Genomic DNA, 22480 nt, shown 5'->3' with positions numbered 1-22480 from the left:
CAGCCAACAGCAGCCCAGACCCACCCACCCCACCCTGGGGCTGCCACCCCACGGCCACCTTAACCCCCAGCACTGATTGATGGCAGCACCGTGCCTGGCTCCCAGTGACTCCAGCATGGCTCAAGGTTTTCTCCTCACCTTGCTACTGGTCCCTCCCTGCAGGGATGCTCTGAGCAAGCTGGGTGATGCCCAGATCTGGAGCTGCATCCTTGGCCACCGTAGAGATGGACACCAGGGGATGGGCAGCCCTGTCCTGCAACCAGCTCAAAAATGACCACGAATAACTGGGAGTACTGAGCACACTCAGTGCAGAGATGGATCATCTGTGTGCCCACCTGGAGCCACGCGGCACAGCTGCTCTGCTGCCACTTAGCAGTGAGCCTATGGAAACACTGAGCTGGGCAGAGAGGGAAAGCCCTGCAGATGTCTTTGCAGAGCAGCTGGGTTTTTGCAGAGAGGAAGCACCATCCCTGCACACGGTGCTGCCCCAGGTGCCCGCAGCACATCCAGGCTGAGGTCACTGCAAATATTACTGGAGCATGTGAGGAGTTTGGCGCTTCACCTCTATCACGTGCAAAATGCTTTATGGCTCCTTGGGGCTAACAGGGAGCAGCACACAGCAGGTTTTATCCTTCTGCTGTTCTCATGCACCAGGCACAGCGGCACAGCCATGTCCTGGGCAGGAGCTGCTCAGAAATAGAAATGCCTTTGGCTTTTTTTTTTGGTCTGTGGTTTAAGGAAAACATTCCCATTTTAAATCTGCATGGAAAGCGACACTGCTCCCACCTGCTATCAGACCTCAGATATCTATCTATCTATCGGTAGGACGATCTCTTACAACCTTTCATTTAAAACAACTATAAAAACATGTGAAATTTCCCCCAGTGTTCCCAACTTGGCCAAAAAAAACAAAACAAAACAAAAAAACTGGAAAAGACATCCCTACCCCCCAGCTAAAGGCAAATGGTAGAGGTGGGTGGGGACCTCCTTTGGGCACTTCTACCCAAGAAACACCCGGGGCTTCTTTCACCCTTATACACCCACTCAGCAGCGACCCCTCCACACACATTTTCCCCAAAGGAAAGCCCCCATACAGCACACACGGTGCGCAGCACTTGGGGCTCATTGCAGGCTCAGCCCTGCGTTCCCATGCCCCCACACTGTGGGTTCAACCCATCTGCAAACACTTCCAGCTCTGCAGCAGCCGAGGAAAACAGGAAATGATTCAATGCTGGAGCGGGTTCGGTGTGACCTCAAGGGATGCGCAGGGCTTCGAGCGCTGGGAACAGAAGCTGCAGAAAGGAACACGTCCAGAATCACCTACTGGGGCATAGAAATTACCTTTAAGAGCCATTTTACTTCAGTTTTAAGGAGTCGTGGCTACAGCAGCAGTTCTAAAGCACCAAACAGTCACCCAACGAGCACAGCGCCACTGGGCTCTGCCAGCTTCATCTCTAAAATAAATTGCACAGAAGCTGCTTGGAAGAGGACTTCTGCAGCAGCTTTGTGGGGTACTCAGCACTGTGCCCTGCATGGGCATGCTCTGCTCTCACCACCGTGTCCTGAAGCCAAGATCCACCACTGAGATGATCCAAAATCTTTCTCATTTCAGCCCCAGCATCAGCTCCAGAACTTCCCAGGAAGACCTGTCTGAGTGCTGTCACTGATTCCAGAGTTCCCAGCTGTGGCTGTCTGCAGCTGCTGGAACCCACGGGGCTCCAACAAACCCCCCTCTGGGTATGAGCAAACCCAAGTTCCCCCTGCTCAGCCTCAAGCACACAATGAAGCTCTCTGCACCGATGTATTCCGTTCCTCCTGCCAGCTCTGCTACTCATTCTCTTCACAACTTATGCTAACATTTCCCTGTTAGGACGATGTTTCCTGAGCTCCCAGGGGTGTTCTGCCTTTGGGACACCCCAACCACACTCCCACCTGACCCCAAAGTCCTGCAAAAGTTCCGCTCCTTCCCACAGCTGCACTCACACAATGCAAAACCAACAAAAATGACTTTGTATTTCTCTCCTTGCATGCAATCAGCGATCTTCTTTGGGGGCATCCAGGCACAACAGCACCCACTGATCTCATACACGGGATTAAAAAGCCATGGATGTCACATTTGCCCTACATTGCTGCTCCATGCACATACTCACTGGTGCGGATGTGTCCGTGCAGATAAGAGCTGCACCAACACAAAGCTGCAGTGCCACAGTTCCAGGCACACCACCACCATACCAGAAGGAAGCCGTGCAAGCCAGCTCCATTAAAAAGGCACAAACAAGACATTAAGTAACAATGAAACACTTCCAATTTAAAAGGGAAAATTTAAAATAATAATAATAATAATAATAATAATAATAATAATAATAATAATAATAATCTCTTTGGGCGCTGCCAGTTCTCATTATTTTATTGCAGCACCTGCTGTTTCAGCATTACCATCCCCAAGTTTGGAGCAAGGGCTGTGGGAGCAGCATCCCACCCTGCAACAAAACCCATTTGCCCCATGGAACTCCCGGAACCCATCATGCCTTCATGCAATGAGGCTCACCCTGCTGGGATGCTCAGAATTGAGCACTGCTCTAGCATCATCCTCCCACTGCTCACTCTTTGTGGGTGAACACTAAAGGCTAAAATCCCTTACAAAGCCATGCTATAGGGGTTATTCCAGAAATACATCATTGCATCCAGAGCTGTCCTGGACAAGACAATGAGGATGGAGCACACGCAATTCACTCCCATGGAAAAAGGACAAAATGATGGAGCTCCTCAGTACCAGGGTGCCCCAGCACGAGCCCCCAGCCCTACACCCACCCCAGCTAGGGTCACTGCTCTTTATCTGGTGCAGCCACACCATCCCCAAGTACTGCTATAGGAGATGGATACCCTCCAAGTGCAGATCATCCCGCGCCACATCCAGCTTTTCCACCTCTGCATCAGTGGAGTTGGAGAAAACACAGGCAGTATCACTCCTGTCTAATTTGCATTGCTCACATACTTTTTTTCAAGCCAGCTCCCATGGCGTTTCCTCTCCTTTTGCACACAGTTTTGGGCAGAAAATGGCCCCTTTGCTTGCCTGCTTTGCTCTCACCCCAGGTGACAGCACCAACACTGGAGATGCCATGAAGGGGAAAACCCAAAGCAGGAAGGGCTGCAGCACATAGAACAACAGCACAGGGTCCCCGCACACAGCATCCCCAGGTCCACTCAGTCTCTGCCCCTGCTATCAGCAGGGGTTTGCTGCTCAGCTTCAGGAAGCACAGGAACAGGATGCTGCACGGCTCCCCGAACCCCTTGACAGTCCCAGATGTAACCCAGGGTGCTGGAGGCTCCCTGCAACTGCACATTTCACCCAGCTTCATCCCACAGCCCTGGAGGCAGCCAGAGCCAAACACAGCTCCAGATGTTGGTGGAAAGCTATAAATAACAAGGGGGGAGGGCCAGTTGGATGTCAGTCCCATGAAGCACAGCAGATGTTCCCCCCTTGTGGTGCCGGGGAGGAGCTGGGACACATGGACTGCTTGGAAAGGCTTTGGGGAGGAAAGTGGCATTTCCAGCACCCAGAGGTGCCACAGCCACAAGGTTCACTTTATTGGCTCTAATTGAAAGGTTTTTCAGCCAGGAGACTGCTGCTCTCTCCCAGGCCAGGAATAACCCCAGGGTAGGAGCAGCTCAGCCTCCACACAGTAATCACGCTGCTGCCATTTTTATACAGCCATAGCCCTAATTATCACCCTGCTCATCACCCAAGGTGTCCTGGCTCAGACAGCCACAAGTGTGGAGCCAGGAGTGAAAATCTTACTTTGTTCTGCAACCCAGACCCAGCAGCTGACTGACAGCAGCTCTACAACTCCTTTCCTTAAAGCGTCCTCCCCACACCAGCACAGCACTGCAGCCAGGAGAAAGTTCTGTGCATTCCCCAGAGGACAAACATCAAGAGGAAGGCACAAAATGCTGAAGGAACGATGCACAATGGGTACAGCAGTGCTAATGGCACCCCAAAACTGCAGCCCCTCTGCCCAAAATAGTGCTGAGGGCAAACAGGCAGAGACCTGTGAACGTCCCAAATCAGCCAGCTGCCACCACAAAGCCTGGACATCTCTGCCACCATGCATCTCAAAGGGGAGGAGACAAGCAGTGTGACCTCAGGATGCAGCGTCCCCATCTCTGCCAGCCCCACAGCTTTGCCACCACTGCCCCAAAGCGCAGCACAACACCACTGCCAGCACCAAACATGAGCTCTAGGCTTCTGCAAAGTATCACAATGGCTTCCATTATTCAAATTGCTTCAATTATCTCAATTGCACCAGCTGGGTTGGAGCAATAGAAGCACCCCCCAAAAAAAGTATTTATTTATTTATTTATTTAAGGGCAAAAGTCATTATACAGATTTGCACTATTTTCTTTAACATCACTCCTCCTGCAAGCAGCCCTGCAGCAGGCAGGTGCTCCAGGAACTCGGTTCTGACAGTGCTGCTCCGGGCGCTGAGCACAAAAACGAGGCACGGCGCCGGCTGGATGCTGCCCAATGCACAGCACAAAGGGAGCAAACGAGCATCGCAGGCAGGCTCACAGACAGCAAAGTGATTCCAATTAGCAATGGAAAGCATCCAACTCGGGTACTCAGCAGGACCTACAGCCAAGCTGCAGCTGATAGTGGAATTTGGATATTTTTGGTGAGTGAGGTCTCAGCTCCTATCAGGACTGATGCAGTAGAGAAAGCGCTGAAGTCAGAGTGGTGGCAGCACTGTCTCCATCCAATTGCATATGGGGACTGACAGCAAGCTCAGCCCACAGCCACAATGCCCCCTGAGAAGGTTTGTCCCTCACCTGGTCCTGCTCTGGCCTCAGGCACAGCCCTGCAAGGATGGGATGAGCCATGTACTGAGCACTGCAGGCAGGAGGACACCCATGTGCAGCGCAAGCACTCTGGTACAGCGCAAAGCCCCTAAGCCTCAGCTGCTCAGGGCTGCATGTTGCTGTAAGATAACGCTCCCTGCGCCTGCCAGCCCCAACCCTGCCAGCTCTCGAGAGCAGAGGGAGTGCCAAAATAATGCGCTTCCTCGAGAGCAGTGGGCACCTCGCTCAGATCAGCACCACACTGTGCATCACCCTCCCCAAGCCATGCTCTGAAGCACCCAGGTCTCACCTGAGCTGCATCATGCTATAACACAGAGCTGAGACCTGGCAACAGCCCCTCCTAGGACACCCATGGTCCCCTCAGAAAATGCCAAGCAGGAGGGAACATAAGGAGGATGCAAAGGGAAAGAAAAGGCAGTGATGGAGCCTCAGCCCTGCTGTGACTGTGCTGCCAGACTCAGGCACCCCATGGGCATCTCACACCAGGGAGAACGATAGGGAGAGCATCCTACTGGCAGCCTGCCTTCCACCCACGTGTCACCTCCCAGTAACTTGCTGCCAAAGAAACAAGACCATGGCCTCACTGAGTGCTGATGCCCTAAGCAGCAGGGTTAAGCCTGGATTCACTTCTCTCCACACCCCCCAGCACAACAAATCCCCACACAGCACAGGGCATGCAAAGGATTGCCATAGCCAGCATCCCCTGGTGATGGCTGCATGTCCCCAGTAGGGACATGCCAGATAGGGAGCCCAGGGCAATGCAGCTGCCCTATGCTGGGCACCACCATCCTCTCCATGCACCATGAGCTCAGCCCAGCCCTGCTGATACAAGTGCCAAGCACTGCAATCTCCATGTCATTTCTCAGGAATCCCTTCTAGCTGGGGAATTTCCCAGCAAGACACTGCAAGATGCAGCCTTTTTCCCTCCCCCTTGGCTGCTGTTGGAGCAGATTCGGACACTGAGGGAACCCCTCTCCCCCAGCACATGCATTCCCGCCCGACGGGGCGGGTGCAGCAACGCGTGCTTGGCAGGGAGCAGCTGGCCCCAGTGGTGGAAGAAAAACGGAGGGGGCAGGACGGAGAAACAGAAAACGCCACGTGCATGTGTTTGCTTTCAGAGAGAGAAACTTTTCCAGTGCAATCTGCCAAGGAAACACACAGTCGAGAAGCCCGTGAGCTCCCTGCTCCAGAGGGGAATTGTATAGGATAACAGGGCAGTAAAGCAAGTCCTTGTGGGCTGGGAATGTATTCACAAAGAAAAACATGGGATCGACATTCCAGCAATACAGCAGAGCCAATGGAGCTGTGTCTGTGGGTAGGTGGAAGGCAAGGAGCAGTGGCTGCACTGTGCCAGGCTAAGGAAAGGGGGAAAATGTCTTTCCCACATCCTTCCCACACCCACCGTAAATCCCACTCTGTCCCAAAGCCCACTGCCACCACGTCTCCACGCCCCCAGCACCTCTCCATGTGCAGGCAATGGAGCACAGACCTGCCACCTCACAGGGCAGAGCTCCAGCACATCCCACACGTGGGCTGAGATTGCTGACAGAGGAGCTGGGACAACAGCTCTTGCCAGAGCCACCCCCGTAAAAGCACCGACCTCACAGCATCAGCTGCCCTTTGGACTCCCCAGCTTCTCACCAAGGCCAAGTCTTGAGCAATCACTGCATCATTCATTAATGCTGACCCCGTTAACTGCCTTTAATAATCCCGGTCATTAGCAGGAATCCAGTCTTATCAGCTTTGTGCTCCCACTGCATGGGGGGAGCACTGGGTGTCACCGCAATGCCCCCAGCCCCGCGGCGAGCAACATGCCCTGCAGTGACCACAACTGCCCAGGAAAACCCTCCTGGGAATGGCAGAGCTCCCATGTCATGCTGCGGGGGCTCCCACCATGAATGGACACTGCAAGGCCACTCACTGCTAAACTCCAGTGCCTGCAAAACATTGCATAGGGCACGTCCCAGGGCTCCCACCCCTGTTGACCCCATGCAGCCTCCCCCAGCCCTAGGGTAAAGCCAAAGGCAGAGCCACGGGTGCTGTTTGCAGCGCAACCCATGCCTGGTGCCCACCCCACAGCCCCAGTGCCCAGCCCCATGCACAGAGCAGGGGAACAGGCGCTGCTCTGTGAGCTCCGGGAGCACCGGGGAAGTTCAATAGTTTACCACTAATATTTGTCTTGGCCAGGCGGCACGGATCGCTGGAGGAAACGGGGCAGGGGGAGGGCTCCCTACATCCTCTGCATTCCTTAGAATGAAAGTAAAGGCAGTACTGCAGCACCCATGCCGGGGGGTTAGCTCACTGGTAGGCCTTTTGGTTTTAAAAAGCCATGCAATAAAATATCCGGGGGGTGCAGCTCCCACAGAATGAGGCCCCTGGCTCTCAGCATGTCCCACTAACTATCCCCTCCTTCCCAAGCCCCACAGCTCATGGCTTTTGCACTAAACCTGCCCACAGCAGAGCTGGGCACACCACCCACATCCTAAGCTTTGACAGAGCCCCTCCTCCATGTCTGTAACCCAGCCTCTTCTGCAGTGATGCGAAGGGATGCAAGCTGTCACTAGCATTGGGACCCAGGACTGAACTGAGAACTGACACGATGGGGAACAAAGCTACTTCCCATACAGCTGTATCACTCTGCTCCAAACCCTCATTTTAAACCCAGCTCCAAATGGCAGCAGAAGATCATAGAAGGGCTGGGGTTGGAAACAACCTTAGCAATCACCTTTAAGGCTGCAAGGCATCAAGCATTTATCACCACCAAGGCAGCCGTGCTGGGGCAGATAAGGGGCAGCTGTGGCACAGCCCTGCATGCCAGACACGTGCAGCACAGGCACAAGGAGGCCTGATAACCACTGGTGCCAGCACCGGGCCCTGGCTGCAGGCAATGATAACCATGGGGAAGTGAGCACATGGTTCCCAGCAGCCCAGTGTTTGGCTGACACCATTTTCCCTTTCTGAATCCCCCTGCTGCAGGCTGCATCTGTGGGAAGAGCAGAATAGAAATGAGAGCTCCAAAGCAGGACCAGAAACAGCCTCCCCAGGCATGGCCTGGGCTGGCAGAGAAGGGTCAGGGTTCTGGGATGCTCAGCAACCAATGGACAGCTTTTACTCCTGCCTTAGGGATGCCCCTCCAGCATACTGCACACACATTCCATCCCCAGGGCTCACACAGCCCCTATATCAGTGCAAGCCCTGTGCTCATACACAGTTTCCAGGCAAGAGCAGGGCGCTTTTCTAGGCAAAGTACTATTCATCCTTCTTAGTACAAATTAGGGCTTGTCTTAATTAAATCCCGCTAACTGTGAGCGCCCACAGGGCCAGAATTAACCGCTTTACCTGGGATGCTCTCTGGTTGCTCATGAGGGATGCTCAGCCTGCAGGGATTCGGAGCACTGAGGCTGAATGCCACGCATGGCAGGAGCAGCTGAAGCCCCATGAGCCCCATCAGGCACTTGGGGGGTTATACAGTCCCATTCCCATGGAACACACCGGGGCAGGAGGTCAACCCACGGAGTAGTGAGCAGGGATTAGCCCACCCGCTGCCCTTTGTGCCGCTCATTTCTTCAAGGGGATTAAGCCCTGTAAATCCCTAAGAGGGTTTAGTGACATAACGCTGCAGGGACTCCTGGGGGGACAGGGGCTGCACTTAACAGGATTGGCAGCTCCGAGGGTCTGTGTCAGAACCCCACCAACTCACTACTGCCCCATCCCCTCCATCTGCCTCTCCAGCACCTTGGGGAGCACAGCTCAGTGCCCTTCAACAGAGAGGAGGAGTGCACAAAGCCACCCCACACGCTGCTGCAGCACCAGTGCCCATAGGAAACAGCTCTTTCCCTGCTGGAGACACTGCTTTGAGCGTAGCTTTCAGGACTCACTGCTAATGGATCTTTGCACTCACCCCATAGCAGACTCATGCACGATATTAGTGGGAAAAGAGAGACTTGGCCAAAAACCCAGCTCCAAGTCTGGCTATGGCTCAAGGGCATGCAGCAGTGGAACCAAAACACTGGGGGGGTACAGGCAAGAGCAGCAGTGAAATGAAATTACAATATGGATCTTGCCAGAAATAATTATGTCTACAATCCAGATTTTAATTCCTTACATATAGAAACATATGGAGCAGGAGAAGCCCAGTGCTGATTAAGAGTTTAGTTTTCTCTTATTTTCCAACCTGGAGCTTCCAGAGGCCACTGCCTGTGAAAGCTCCATGCCGAGAGACAGAGCCAAGCGCTGAGAGCCAAAACTGGACCTGAAAAGAATGCGCTGAGCTCTCCTACAACATTGGGTAAATCACTGAACTTCTCAGTCTCGGTCTCCCCAACCAAAGAGCAGAACAAAACACACTGAGAGGCATTGAGACAGCCATGGTGTCTCACTTGTGCACTGTGATGGCTGCAGTCGGCACAGGATACTGCCCTGCAGATTAAAGAGAGCTCTTTGAACCCCCATTTGGAAGCAGCATGCCTGCCCAACAGCTAGAAACCGCAGCCCCCTCCAGCCCAGGAACGTGTGCCACAAAGCCACCATATGCTGCATGTTTGCTCCACGTGTTTCCACTCCCCACAAGCACTGATGTCACCCTGACACCTTCCCCCACACCTGCTGCCTCCCTTGGTCACAGCAAATCTCCAGTCCCATGCACCAACACGGAGCAGGGCCGTGCCCAGAGCATCACCCACAGCAGCACCAGCACGGGAGCCAGGCACGCATTGCTGGGCACTGGGGATGGTGCTGGAGGGACAACACGACTGCATGGTCTCCACAGTTCATTTTGTGGGGGCTTAGGAATAAGTAACACAGCACAAAAGCAGTGTAGTTTAAAGGAAGTGAGCTCTGAAGCGTTGAGCACATTAGAAATCAAAGGACTTACAAAAGCAGACTGCTTTGCATACGAAAACAAACTCATCACAAGAAACATGTTGCAAAATTAATAAATAAAGTCTGCCCTGCTGATTTCCAGCTCCATAGCTTGTGCCACTCCCCAGAGCTGCAGCCCCTGCGCCACAATGAGACCACCACCCTGGCCCCAAACTGCTCACAGGGACACAGCAGTCACAGCACAGAGACAGCACTGCTGCCAAGGCGCATGCAGAAGGCCCAGCTCCTGCCAGAACAATTTCAATTTATTGGAAACCATTTAATAACTGTGCTATTGAACAGAACCTCCAAGCGACTGGCAGGGAGCAGGCTGTTATTAAACCAATCTGCTCTGAGCATCCCCATGAGCAAGAGGAGCTGGGGCTGACTGTGCCAGAGCACACTGCGCTCTGAGCCACTCCCATTGGATATTGGTGTTTTAAAACACGTTGAAGGAAAGCCTTCAATTATCCAGGGATGCAGATGGGAGGGACCATGGGATGCAGGGCCCAGGGGATGCAGAAGGGTCACATCTCCTGGTATCAGCAGTGTCACCACTCCAGGATGCGCTCACCCACCCGCACTGCTGTACCCTCACAAGTCTCCAAGGCTGACCCCTCTGTCCCTTTGGGAGCACACAGCCCCAGGAACAAAGGCACTCGGCAGGGCGCAGCTCCTCCTGTCTCTATCTGCCTCTCACTTTTGTGTTTCACTAAAAATATCCCCCGGAGGAAGTTTCAGCCACGGGGTGGATGCTCTCCTCCGGGGATGGGCTTCCTGCACCACCCGGCATGAAAATCCCCCCCAGTGAGCTGCACGTTGCCCTGCAGAGCCCCTTCTCCCAGTGCTGTGGCAATGCCCAGTGAACCCTTCTCCTCTGTGGGTTCATCACAGTCCAAGACTCCAGCACATCTCACATGCCACAGTGCCAGCCTAAAGTTGACAGCAGAACAAATAATGTCAGAAGTTAACAGATTGCTGATGCTCAAGGGGAGAACAGAGAAGATTGGAAAGCACAAGGATGGGATTGGACCTGTCCCCAGCGAGGCAATGGGACAGAGCCCCAGACTGCTCAGACCCAAACGGCCCTCAGCTGCCTGCACAGTGCTGCACTACAGAGAGCTGCAGAAACACATCCAGTTCCTGGAAGCCCCTAACGCTTCTGGAAAGGTAGTCTGAAAAAATATAGGTTTCATCCCCCTCCTTTTCACTAAGCACCACCTTCCTGGGTGGTCAGGGAAGACAATGGTCTGAAAAATGGCTATTTGTGTGCATTTCCCCAGTTCCCATGTCGCTGTGAGCTGGAGCTGCTCCCATGTCGAGCGACACACGATGCCAGCGAGCACAGCTCCATCAATAATGCAGTGGGGTCAGCGCTAGCACAAGGCTGCCGGCTTCCCCACATGCCAGCTCTGCCTCTGGGACTGGATTAATATGCTAATCCCAAAAACAAGCCCAGCCTCAGCTCCCGGGGCTGAGCTCCAGCATCACAGGGCGCTGCCCCCAGGCTCCTTGCAGCCATTTCCCCTTTTCCAGCAAGGGCATAGGACACCACACTCCATCTCAAACCCACAGCACACAGCAGAGCAGTAACCCAAACTGCCAATGGCATTGCTGATACAGCAGCTCCAGAGCAGAAATGGCTTGGTAAGGTTGGTGCTTGTAAGGGAGTGCTCCTGCTGCCAGGCTGCATCCCTACACCACGCCAAGCTGGGATCCAGCTGCAGCCTGAAGCAAACTCAAGCAGAAATAAAGCTGCAACTACCGCAGTGTCCACAGAAAGATGCTGCACGAATAGCAGGAAACGCAACAGGGATGCAGCCATAGCTCCCCTGCTCCATGCTGGAGGGTTTATCTGAGCCTTTACCTGCCCTGGGCAGGGGAACCAGGGATGGGTCCTGCTGTTCCCTCTGCTCTCAGCCACTGAGACTGAGCAGCACAGGATGCTGTAGGGAAGTGCTTTAATTTAAGCCACACATTTATTTAAGTTTTGTTGCTTCTTTTTTTTTTTTCCCCTCCTTTCTCTCCAAAGTTCATAATTACTCCAGACACTTCTGCTCATGTTAGGCTTTATTACATCTCTGTGGTTATTCTACAAGCCCTAAATTTTGGGCCTCAACTGAATTGGCAAAGTTCTCCAAAAACATCTGTGCTATGTTACTCCTTTCTCAGCACTCCGGCAGAAAGCTGGCGGCACGAGATGTTGCAATGCAGAGTTTTGTTTGCAATAGAAACAAAGCTCTTATTCCTGACCCCAAACAGAAGGGTAAATATTTACCCCCCTGAAGTCAGCACTGCTCACACCTGCAGGACCCCTGGGCTCAGTGCTCCTTGGGGAGCAGCACAGCCATCTCCAGGCCCACAGCTGTTCCTGGTACGTGGTGGGCTGGTGGCACACTGCACTGTCACTGCAATGCCCTAAGTCCAAAGAGATCACCCATTTTCCAGCTGTTTATGGCTTGTGGAGCAAAGCTAAGGCTGTACCACTCCCCCAGCAAAGCCAGGCTCCTCCAGGATTTCCAGTATCAAGAGCTGAAGGACACCACTCAGCAACTGCCCATATCACTGCTTGCACTGCACACAGACTGTGTGGTGTGGCAACAGGACCAGACCTCTGCCTGCAGCGCTGAGCCCATCACCCAGCTGCAGGGATACAGCCAAGCCCAGCATGCAGCACAGCCCCAGCATTTCTATTCAACACCTGGACACGAATTCCCCTGCATAAAAATTCCCCTGTGAGAACAGTAGGCTGCTTGAGGCCAGGAGCTACTAAAGATGTGTGCTCACTATGCAAATGATAAAGGTGTCACGGCAGTCCCTTTGCATTCCCAAATCATGCTTTGGTGCGACAAGAACAGCAGTGAGAGAATTGCACCATTCCAATTGCATCCCAAAGGCCTTGCTGTTCTTGTTTTTCCTGCAAACACAGCTGGAGAACAGCGAGGCACCAATCCCAACAGCCACAGGCAGCCCTACACCACAGCCCTGGACCTCAGCTGCCTACGCACTGCAGCACGCACCCCTGCTGCCTCGTCAGCCCAAGCATTCATTTAACAGTGCTGCCCCAAAGGCACCTTTGCAATAACAGCAGCTCCCAGCAGGCACATACAGCAACGTTGCAGAGATGGAGTCACATCTCACCTCCCTGTGGGAGGCGTCGGGGTAACCAGCTTTGTTTGCCTGCAGGGAAAACTGCACCTCAAATTCACAGCAGGATTCTTCTAGAGAAGATTTTGGGCACTCAGGTGCTTCTCCTTCAGCAGTAAGGAAGGCAGCACTGCAGAAGTGGGGCCTTGCAGTCCTTGTGGCACCACAGCCCTAAGTCCCCATGGTGCTGTGCTCCACCGGGCACACACTGCTGGCAGCCAGCCCTGCCACCCTGCTCCCTGATTTTAAATAGGTGCTGAATTATTCATAGCACTACAGTGCTTGCTGGAGGCACTGCGTCCAGCACACCAGGTCACACCTTAACCTCACTGCCCACAGCTGCTGGCACTTCTTGCTCTAAAACAAACATGGGGGGAGGCTGGCAGAGCTGTGCCCACCCTGCCTACTGCATCACACCCCTGCTGCCACATTTCCCTCCTCATCTCCAGTTGCTCCTTGCTGTATTGAACAACTGCCCAATGCCTAGTGCTGAACAGACCTGATTTAGGGGAGCCCAACTGTAGGGCCGTCTGCCTGCCTGAAGCCTGCACTGCAGGATGCAGGGTGCTGCCTCCCTGAAGCAAGCTGGGCTGCAATGCGCAGACCAGGTCCTGCAGCTCCAGCCACCTGTGGCCCCAGTGCAGCAGTGACCTTGAACAGGAAATCCCACAGCACTCAGCTGTTCGAAGCGCTGCTGCAGGAACAAAACAACTGCAGAGCCACTGCAAGTGCCCAGCAGGCTCAGAGCTGCTCAGCAGCCCCACAAAGAGCCCCATTGGGGGCAGTGACGCTCCAGGAGCCACGGCTTCTGAGGTGTCCCCATGGATGGTATCTACCTGGGACAGTCCCACTGAGCTCTCCCCAAAGCAAAGCCACCACAGGTCACTAAGTCCTGTTTGGCCATTGCATCTGCTGGATGCCAGCACGGGTTCTGGCACCACCAGCCTCAAACACAACGGTTGCTCCATGTGCTTACCCCCACCAACCCCACAGCCTCTCCGCAGGGGGGTCCAGGCTCTCCCCCCACACTGCACCCCCCTCCTGCTCAGCTCTCCCTGTCCCACCCTCTCCTTGGAGGAGCCGAAACCCAAAGGCCGGAAAGGACCAGCCCGTTCCCCGCGCCCAACTTCCCGTCAGCACAAACTGTTGGATTTCACCCAGCAAAAGGAACAGAGACAGGATAGGAAACCCCCAGCCTGGGAAGCCGTGCATGGCCCTCCCCACTGCAGCCCCTCTCTCCCCGGTTCCCTTCTCCTGTCCCACCAACCACCCCAGGGGGTTATAAGTCCCACAACACTAACTTCCATTGTCACCCAGAGCCCTTAAGATACCTTCACATCACAGCCTAAAGCACCCCCAGGAAGGGCGGCCCCCCAGACCAGCACAGCCCTGGAACAGGCAAAGCCCTGCCCAACACAAGCAGCTCATACAAGGGGGGGAAATGTCAGAGGCAGAACCCCACTCATAACTCCACTGCCTGCTCTATGCCTCATCCCCATGCAGAATTTGCTTGAGCTGTTACCCCACAGGGGCTCCTGAGGGCAACAAGTGCTAAAGCTGGATTTGGGAGCAGGGAAAGCCTTGCACAGCCTGGTTGTAAGCAGCACCACAGGGCTGCAGGGTTCACCCCCTCAGTGATTCAGGTGGGGACAGCCAGCTGCATGGTGCTGACTGTCATGTTCACACCCCATGCATGAGCAGTGCTGGGGCTGAGTGCTGCATATCTGTGCGTGCAAGGCTGTGCCATCACCGCCCTCCCAGCAGGGAGCCAGCCATGGAAACTGGACATCTTCCACCTCAAATTCTTTCCTTGCTGAAAAGGAGTTTACCAATAAAAGGCGCTTACTGCAGAATCACAGTCCAGATTCAGACCACTTGAAAAAGAGCTTATTTCCTTCCTATTTCAGCAAAAAGCTGAGAACACATTCAACCCAGCTGTTCCCTCCATCCTAGCAGTAACAGAGAAGAAATGGACTGAGTTAAGGAGCACAGCTTCATCACATCCACACCATGAGCTGCCTGCCCCCAGACAGGGACAACGACATCAGCCAGGGCAGCCTGGTTGTCCCCAAGTCTGGCTGCTCTCTGTAGGTCCTCAAGGAGCAGCCAACACTGCTTCCAGCAGAGCAAACAAGGCCATGGGGCAGCTCACCCACAGCTTTGGGACACACTGAGTTCCCCAAAGCCACATACAGAAGGTTTTGCTGATGGGAAGCACGCTTGCAATGGGACACATCCTGCTGTCCAGCCACACATCATGCCACCAGCTCTGCCCTCACCTTCCTGCTGCCGTGTGAGGAGAAGCTGTGTGAGTGTCGCTGCAGGCTGCCCGCATTCAGCTCCAGCTGTGGCTTCCACACCTCCCCGTTGTCGCTGCCCACTGACTTAGAGGGCGAGATGCTGGAGCCCAGCAGGATCCCACTGTGTGCCATCTCCTCTGTGCATGTCAGACGCAGGCTGCACAGGTACTCATCTGTCTCCTTGTCTACCACCAGCAGACGGGTCTCTGTCTCCACTGCTTTGATGCGCTGCACCACCTGCAAAGGAGAAGAAGTGAGTAGAAGCCCAGAGATTCCCCACTTCTTGGGGGGAGCTGTATCTCAGGACCCTCAGCCCATTGGTGCTCTCCTGCTGCTTCCATTTCACTGCAGGGTACACATCCGTTGCTGTCTCTATAGGCAACAGGGGAGGAGAGCAGAGATTTGGCATCCTTCATGACGGCACAGCCTACGGCCATGGGTGACAGTGACAATTCCTTCCAGCCCAATCTAAATGGTGGATCTGCCCAGCTGCACACACACTGCTGGACATCATCCCCTCTGCTCCACTTGCAAGTGTGCTGCTCCATCATACAACATGCATTCTGAATCCTGCTTGCTGGCTTCATCCTTCACAGGGACAGCACAGTTCCACTGCTTAAAGAGCCCTGCAAACCCTTACCCCCCTTTCCTCCCCCCCTTACCTGGGGCTTCTTTCTCCCCCCACACCCAGGGACAGGGCAGAGAACCAGACACAAGGTGGAAAACTAGGTTGCACCAAGAACCAGAGCACAAATGCAGTGTCTCAACTGCCTTTGCTGCACTCTCAACATCAGCATCCTGACCCCCCTCCCTCCCCACCCCCCCCACATCCCCCGAGCAGATTTATGAAAGCAACAATCTGATCCGTGCATTCATCCCTCCGTGCGATGGGACAGCAGAGATAAGGGAAACCAGCACCAGGAGATGAGCCCGTCCCTGCTGTTCTCCAGCTCCAGGCACAGCTGAATGGGACCATTGTCCTCATACAGCCTCACTTTTTCACTTTTTTTTTTTTTTGTGACTGCAGATCCTCTGAAAGGAGCTGGCGGTGTCAGCCCAGCAGGGAGGAAGGGGAGCACAGGGCAGCTCACACGTGGGAAAGTGGAGAGCTGCGCTCAGCTCCAGGGCAGTTGAGCGGGCACATGAGTACAGCACAGCAGGATGGGGTGGGAATGGGGAATAATCGAGGACATGTGAGGGAAAAGGGCAGAAAAAGACTCCAGAACCCTCTGCCTGCAGCCTCAGGGTGGTAACTCACTGGGCATCACCTGCTGCCTGCATAGGCCTTCATTACGAAGAGGAGGATGGTATCACAGCTCTGCCACCCTCCCCAGCTGCAGGGGGACATTGCCACCTCTCATGGCCCTGTGACAGCCTGCATTTGCTGGGGAAGCCCTGAAGCAGAGAAGGGTTCCTTACAGCTCCTGCCCTATCTAGGTCAGGCCAGCCAGATACTGCAACCGCCAAGGTTAGAAGTGACAAACGAGCCTAATGTGCAATTAGCCAGCATTTATTTACTCCCCTGCAAGCTCCATTCAAGGTCAACAGAGCCAGTATCTGCAAATGAAAAAAAAACAACCAAGATGAAATTTATAGACTGCAGACATGGCTGCATGTGCTGAGCAAACCAACCCAGCGAGCACCAACACCTGTCGCCCCACACCAGGAGGGCTCCCAGCCATAACCTGTCTGCAGGCTGCTGCTCCACCGAGCCCCAGAAAACCCATCTGCTCCTTTTCAGATCCACTTCTGTGCAACACCAGGTGATGCTGCTTACACCAGTACCTGTGACAGGGCACATCTCCAGAAAGGCACTGGGAGCAAACAGCTGATGTGCGGGGGTAGGAGGTGCAGATGGGCAGAAAGGTGGGGAAGCATGCAGGAAAAGCAATGGTAGAGTCCTGCACATTCCTCCCTCCTTCTCAGGCCTAGAGTTTGGGTCCTGCAGGCACCATTGCAGCACAGTAGTTCTCACTACTGGCAGCGAGAAAAGTCGCACAGATCCGATGTAGCACAGAAGATCTGCCACTGGCACAGGAGCTGGGCTGGTCCCTGCCAAGCACCACACGCTGGGGAAACCACAGTTGCCAGGGCATGTTCCTCAAAGCAGCTGCACAAAGCAAAGTGTTCTCCTTTTCGGGAAACCCCCAGACTGCCACTGGAACTCAAGCACCATGCAAACTGCACTGTGAGCACTGGGGAGCTCATATCACAAGCCCCCCAACAAGCCCCCAAGTCCTTCCATACAGCTGCAGCACTGGAACAGCAAAGCAGAACAGGACAGCAGAAGCATCCCAACCCAACACAGGCACTACGAAGCACTGCCCATGGTACAACAGCCAAGCTGCCTCCAGCTCCTACAGGAGCTACATCCTTAGAGATGGAGTAGCAGGGTTGAGAGCAAAGCAGGTACCCAAGCAAAGCACCCCATCTCCTACCCGCCTCCGAGCCATGGCCAGGACCCAGACCCGCAGCTCTGAGGACGGTTCAGTCTCCACTCTGCATCTGGCACCTCTGGATCTGTTCCGCACAGCTCCCTGCCCCACATCCTCCACGGCTCCACCCAAACCCGCTCCCACCCTGGGAGCCAGCACTGGCCCAGAGCAGAACCTTGCAGCTCCAGAGAGGGTGCTGGCAAGGGCTCAGTTTTTCCCTTCCACTCTGGATGCACTGCCTCTATGCACAGAGCTCTGGTGTCACCAGAGTGGACCTAGAGGCTTTCCCATGCCACCAGCACAGCTTGGTCACCTCTGGGCTTGCTTTGCTGGTGCAGATGCATGAGCAGAAGAAGGCATTCTACCCGAGACCACCATAGCACAAGCTTCCACGCACTCCTCAGGATGTGCCATAGCCACACAAAGGGGCTGCTCTTGGTCACTAGCACTGTGGGCACCCCATGAGCTGTCACAGCCACAGGACACAAAGTGTCCCACACACAGCCCCGTTTCAGCCCCCTCCAAGGTTTCGCTGTGCCACGGGATCCGAATTGTGGCATCCAACTATTCTGCCCACCACCAGAAGCAGGCTGCAGTGCTGCATCCCTGGCAGAACAGGACACCGTGGGAACACCTCCTGCTCCTTATAGAGCTAGCTTTGGCCAGAAACAGTTACACTGAACAGCAAAGCCTTGTTTGCTCCCATTGCCATCCTGTTGCAGCTTCAGATGTGCATGGAGAAGTGTTACTTGTCCAAGGACAGCAATCAAAACAGTGTGAAGAGGAGAGACTGCAGCAGTGCTCAGTTCCAGCTGTGCTCATGCACCAGAGCAACATAACCCATCCTGCAGCATGCCCTTGGTTGGCATTTTACTGGGGAAAGTCATTCTTGGCTGGGCAAAAAGAGCAGGTCCTGGGGCATGCTCAGGCACTGGTGTCATTGCAGCAGGAACAATCTGGGCCTGTTTGCTCCCCAACAGCCCCAGCCCCATAGGACACCCCATCCTATGCTCCACAGCAGTAATGCCACAGCTCCATCCTTCTTCCACCAGCTGGAAACAGGAGAGGGAAAGTCTCCCCTATTCCCTTTGGCCTTCAAGAAGCCCCTGCTCATTTCAAAGCCACAGCAGGCCACCTCGGATCTGCTATCGCTCTTTCCCCAGCATCCGAATTCCAGCGGGGAGCTGCAATGCTTTCCAACAGGAGAGCACCACCCGCCTCGCTGCCCAGCAGGATCAAAGCACAGAGCCTCCTCGGGTGGTTTTGAAATCACATTCAAGACAAACATCAACTTTCACAGAGCTGGCTCAGATTATCCAAACAGGCAAAATGAGCATGGGAACCTATGAATCTAAGCACGGGGCGGGGAATTGAAGGCTTTAGTGGAGACACCCGAGCTGCTCACCGTGCCCTGAAAGGTTCTGCCCTGGAGAACACCGTATCCATGCCCGTAGGTGGAACTCAGAACCCATACACACACCCCAAAAGAGTGCTGGAACCGAAGGCTGCACAAGGCACAACCCTGCTGTGCAACAGTGCATCACTACCACAGATGCCAGGTGCCTGCACTCAAGCCTTGGACTCAATACACCATGGTGCTATGCAGTGGCTGCCCCAGACTCACTGCTTGTTCTCTGTGCTGAACTATTTAACAAACATTTGGTTTTATAAACAGAAATGGACACGGCCTGAAGCATGCAGCTCTTCCTGCAGAACTGGGACCCGTCTTACTTGGATCCCCTCCAGTTCTGTCCGTGCCCTACAGCAGATACTAAACCCTACAAAGCCCTATCACCTTTCAGCCACTCAAACCGCTGAACATCTGCAAGGCTCTATCTGTAGATTTTGAGGCATCTTTGCCCAGTCCAGGCTGCAGCAGCTTGCCTAAAGTGGCCGAAAAAAGCACCGAGCAGAGCCGGAAATAAAGCCCGGGTCTCCCGATTCCTTTTCGCCGTAGATTGCATAACACAGCAGCGCCCTGCCCATGCCAAAACACCTTCAGCTCTCCCACCTCGCTCTCCTGGCTGCCGCGATTACAACATCCCCCTGCAGCGGGGACACGGCCGTTCTCGTGGGAACGAGGTGTTCCGGGCTGCAAGAACTCCAAACAGGCCGAGACCTGCGTTGGGTCACCCACCCTACCGGGCACCCCCGGCACCGCACTGGGACGGGATGCTCCGATGGGATCCGGGGTGATGCCCGCACGGCGGCTGGGGAACTCAGCCTCGGGGGATGGGGGGGGAATCCCCGCACTCCTCCCACCCCTCCTCCCCCCTTCCGACTCCCGCAGCCCCGGACCTGGTGGTGCGTTTCCTGCTCCACGTTGAGCCCGTTCACCTCCACGACTCGGTCCCCAGCGCGCAGCCCCGCCGCTTCGGCGGGTGAACCGGGCTCCACTTTGCGGATGAACTGCCCGCTCTTGCCCTTCTCGCCGTGCAGGTGGAAGCCGTAGCCGTTCTCCCCTTTCAGCATATGGCACAGCCGCGGTTTCAGCTGATCCTTAGCCATGGCCGGGGCGAGCGGAGGAGCGCGGCGGAACGGAGCGAAGCGGAACGGGGGCGGGCGGCCGCGGGGCCCTTTTATGCGCGGCGCGGGGCGGGCGCGGGGCGGCGGGGCGCGGAGGGGCGGGCCCGGGCCGGGGCCGCGGTCGGGGCCGGCGTTGGGGTCGGGGCGCTGCGCAGCGCGGCCATACTGCGCGCTGCCCGGGAGCGCGGAGAGTGGGGAGGGGATGGGGACGGGGATGGGGATGGAAGGGGCGGAGCTGGGGATGGGGACGGGGCGGGCGGAGCCGGGAACGGGGCGGACGGATCCGGTGGTGTCCCGGGGGCGGGTGGTGAGGGGATGCCCGCGGAGCGGGGGTGTCGGGGATCGGGGCCGCCCGGGGCTGCTCAGAGCGGAGTCGATCGGGACCGTGCGGGGAGCGCAGAGCGGGGCCTCCCTGGGCTCTGCTTTGGCTGCCGCGGCTCCCGCGGGGCCGCTCGGAGACCCCCGAGCTGGAGGGAGCAGGAACTCCCTGAAGGTACCGCAGCAGTGCCAGAGCCAGGCCCTAGCCCTAACCCATTCTCCCCAGGGATGGGGACGCATGGAAAGCAGCGCAGAGCAGCACAGCTCTCCAGGAGGAGAACGGGAGGGAATGGGGACCCCTCGCTCCCAGAGAGCTGCTGAGATGTGATGGGTTCAGAGAGGGGAGGCTGCAGCCCAGCCTGGAGATGGAGAGCCCTTTGGGGATGTCTGCTGGTCCACCCAGCCGGGCACCGGCAGAACTGCTGGCCTGACAAGCTCCGGATGTTCCTGGGAAAGAGTTCTGAGATGGCACACAGCTATTTCACCAAGGACCGCCATGGGCTCAGCTGCCCCAATGCCCTCCCCACATCCCGCTTGTCTCTGTGTCTGCAGGGCACTGAGGTTCCCCCAGCCCTTTCCCCACCTTGGTCCATGTGTAGCCTCAGACAAAAACTTAGTGTCCCCCAATGCCAGGCTGCAGGGAAGGGCTCACCAGCTCCAGCTTCCAGCAGCAGAGCTGTGCTGCACTCGTTGCCCGGCTGAGCTGCCCTCAGCTCACTGGCATCAGCTGTGCTGAAACACAGAGATTCCCATCTTCACCCCTTTGCATCTCTGATTTCATTTCCTTGAGAGCTTTTACAGGAGGAAATAACCCAGATCTGTTGTCACAGCACTGGTGCTGTGGGTCTTGTTCCAATGTCAAGGGCTTGTTCCAATGCCCCAACTGCTTTCCTAGCAGATTTTTATAGAGGAAGGAGAGGAGAGGGCTTCTGCTGAAGTTCTGCATTAAGCCACTTTTCAATGGGATGTTCGAACCAAAGAGAATTAAAAGAAAGCATTATTTTTCTCTTTCCACCCACATTTCCTGCAGGCAGTGTGGATGTTCGGGTGCTGCACACCAGCAGGGGCTGTGCTGGACACAAAGAAGAGGTCGCAGTGCATTGGGTGCCAGCTCAGCTCCGTTGGGTTTGTCCCTGCAGCACTGCTGCTGCTGCAGGCAAGTGGAGAATCCAGAGAGCATTTTATCTGCTGTACAACATAACTGCTCCCTTGAGCCTCTTTGTGGAGTCCTGAAGCTTTTTTAATCAGTTTAGAGGAGTGCGAATAATTGATTTTTCCGCTCTCTGGCCAAACCAAAAAAAAAAAGAAAAGAAACACTGGAGAGAGGGAGGGAGGAGAAGGAATTGTTTCAAGTTTATCTGAACCAAAAGAAGTTTTTATTCAGTGCAATAAAAACAGAAGGGAGAAAATCTTTTGGGTGGTCGGGTGGAACGTTTTAACCCTTTTGAATATTGTTTCTAGGAAGGGTTGGTATCTTACAAAGTAAAAAGGGAGGGAGAAATACTGTTTCAACGAGGTAAAAATGAAATGTTTGAATGGTTCCCAAGTGCTTATTTGTTTGAGCGTAAACGTTTTCTCAACAAATTTAGGTTCTCAACGTAAATTTGTTGACTTTTTTTTTCAGGCTTATACCCAAAAAGCATAAAAAAAAAAAAAAAAAAAAAAAAAGAAGAAATTAATTGTATTAAGTGTAGAGAAGTGAAGTGGGGTCTGTCCTGGCACTGAGTGCATCAGGTGTGAGAAGATGCAGCCCAGCACAGATGCTGAGATTTGTGAGAGCCGCTCTGGAAAAGCCTTTTGCAAAGCTGAAGGCAGAGCTGACAAAGGGCAGCAGGACCCCAGGAGCTCAGATATTCAGCAGATATTGCACAGATTAATTCTTATTCCATTTAAATTTTGGTGTGTTCTGACTCATCCCAATATCCGGATCCTAATTGCGTTCCCCTGGAGGCTGGGGAAATTTATGGGACCTTTGTGCTGGGAGGGCTGGGAGCTCTTTCCATTTGACATCTGCTTGCAGCCCACTCGCTGTGTGCT

The 22480-nt window shown here is 54.7% G+C and overlaps 1 protein-coding gene across 2 annotated transcripts in view; it reads right to left on the bottom strand.

Annotated features, from left to right (window-relative positions):
- Positions 1-20174, bottom strand: part of SLC9A3R2 (SLC9A3 regulator 2) — a 28187-nt gene extending 8013 nt beyond the window's left edge. The window contains exons 1-2 of one of the 2 annotated variants that reach the window (XM_042864753.1): positions 19898-20174; positions 15144-15401 (exon numbers count right to left, since the gene is read on the bottom strand). In XM_042864753.1, coding sequence (XP_042720687.1) covers positions 15144-15401; positions 19898-20107 — 468 coding nt within the window. In that variant the 5' untranslated portion in view covers positions 20108-20174. Of the gene's footprint in view, positions 1-15143; positions 15402-17602; positions 17671-19897 lie in introns of those variants that run through there. The other variant, XM_042864754.1, reaches the window with a different exon arrangement.
- Positions 20175-22480: the final 2306 nt, after the last annotated feature.

Source organism: Lagopus leucura, unplaced genomic scaffold, assembly GCF_019238085.1.
Source record: "Lagopus leucura isolate 7727_CA_CO unplaced genomic scaffold, USGS_WTPT01 Super-Scaffold_760, whole genome shotgun sequence".
NCBI classification, from domain to species: domain Eukaryota; kingdom Metazoa; phylum Chordata; class Aves; order Galliformes; family Phasianidae; genus Lagopus; species Lagopus leucura.
The sequence above is the reverse complement of the archived record's forward strand: the minus strand, read 5'-3'. Positions and strand labels throughout refer to the sequence as shown.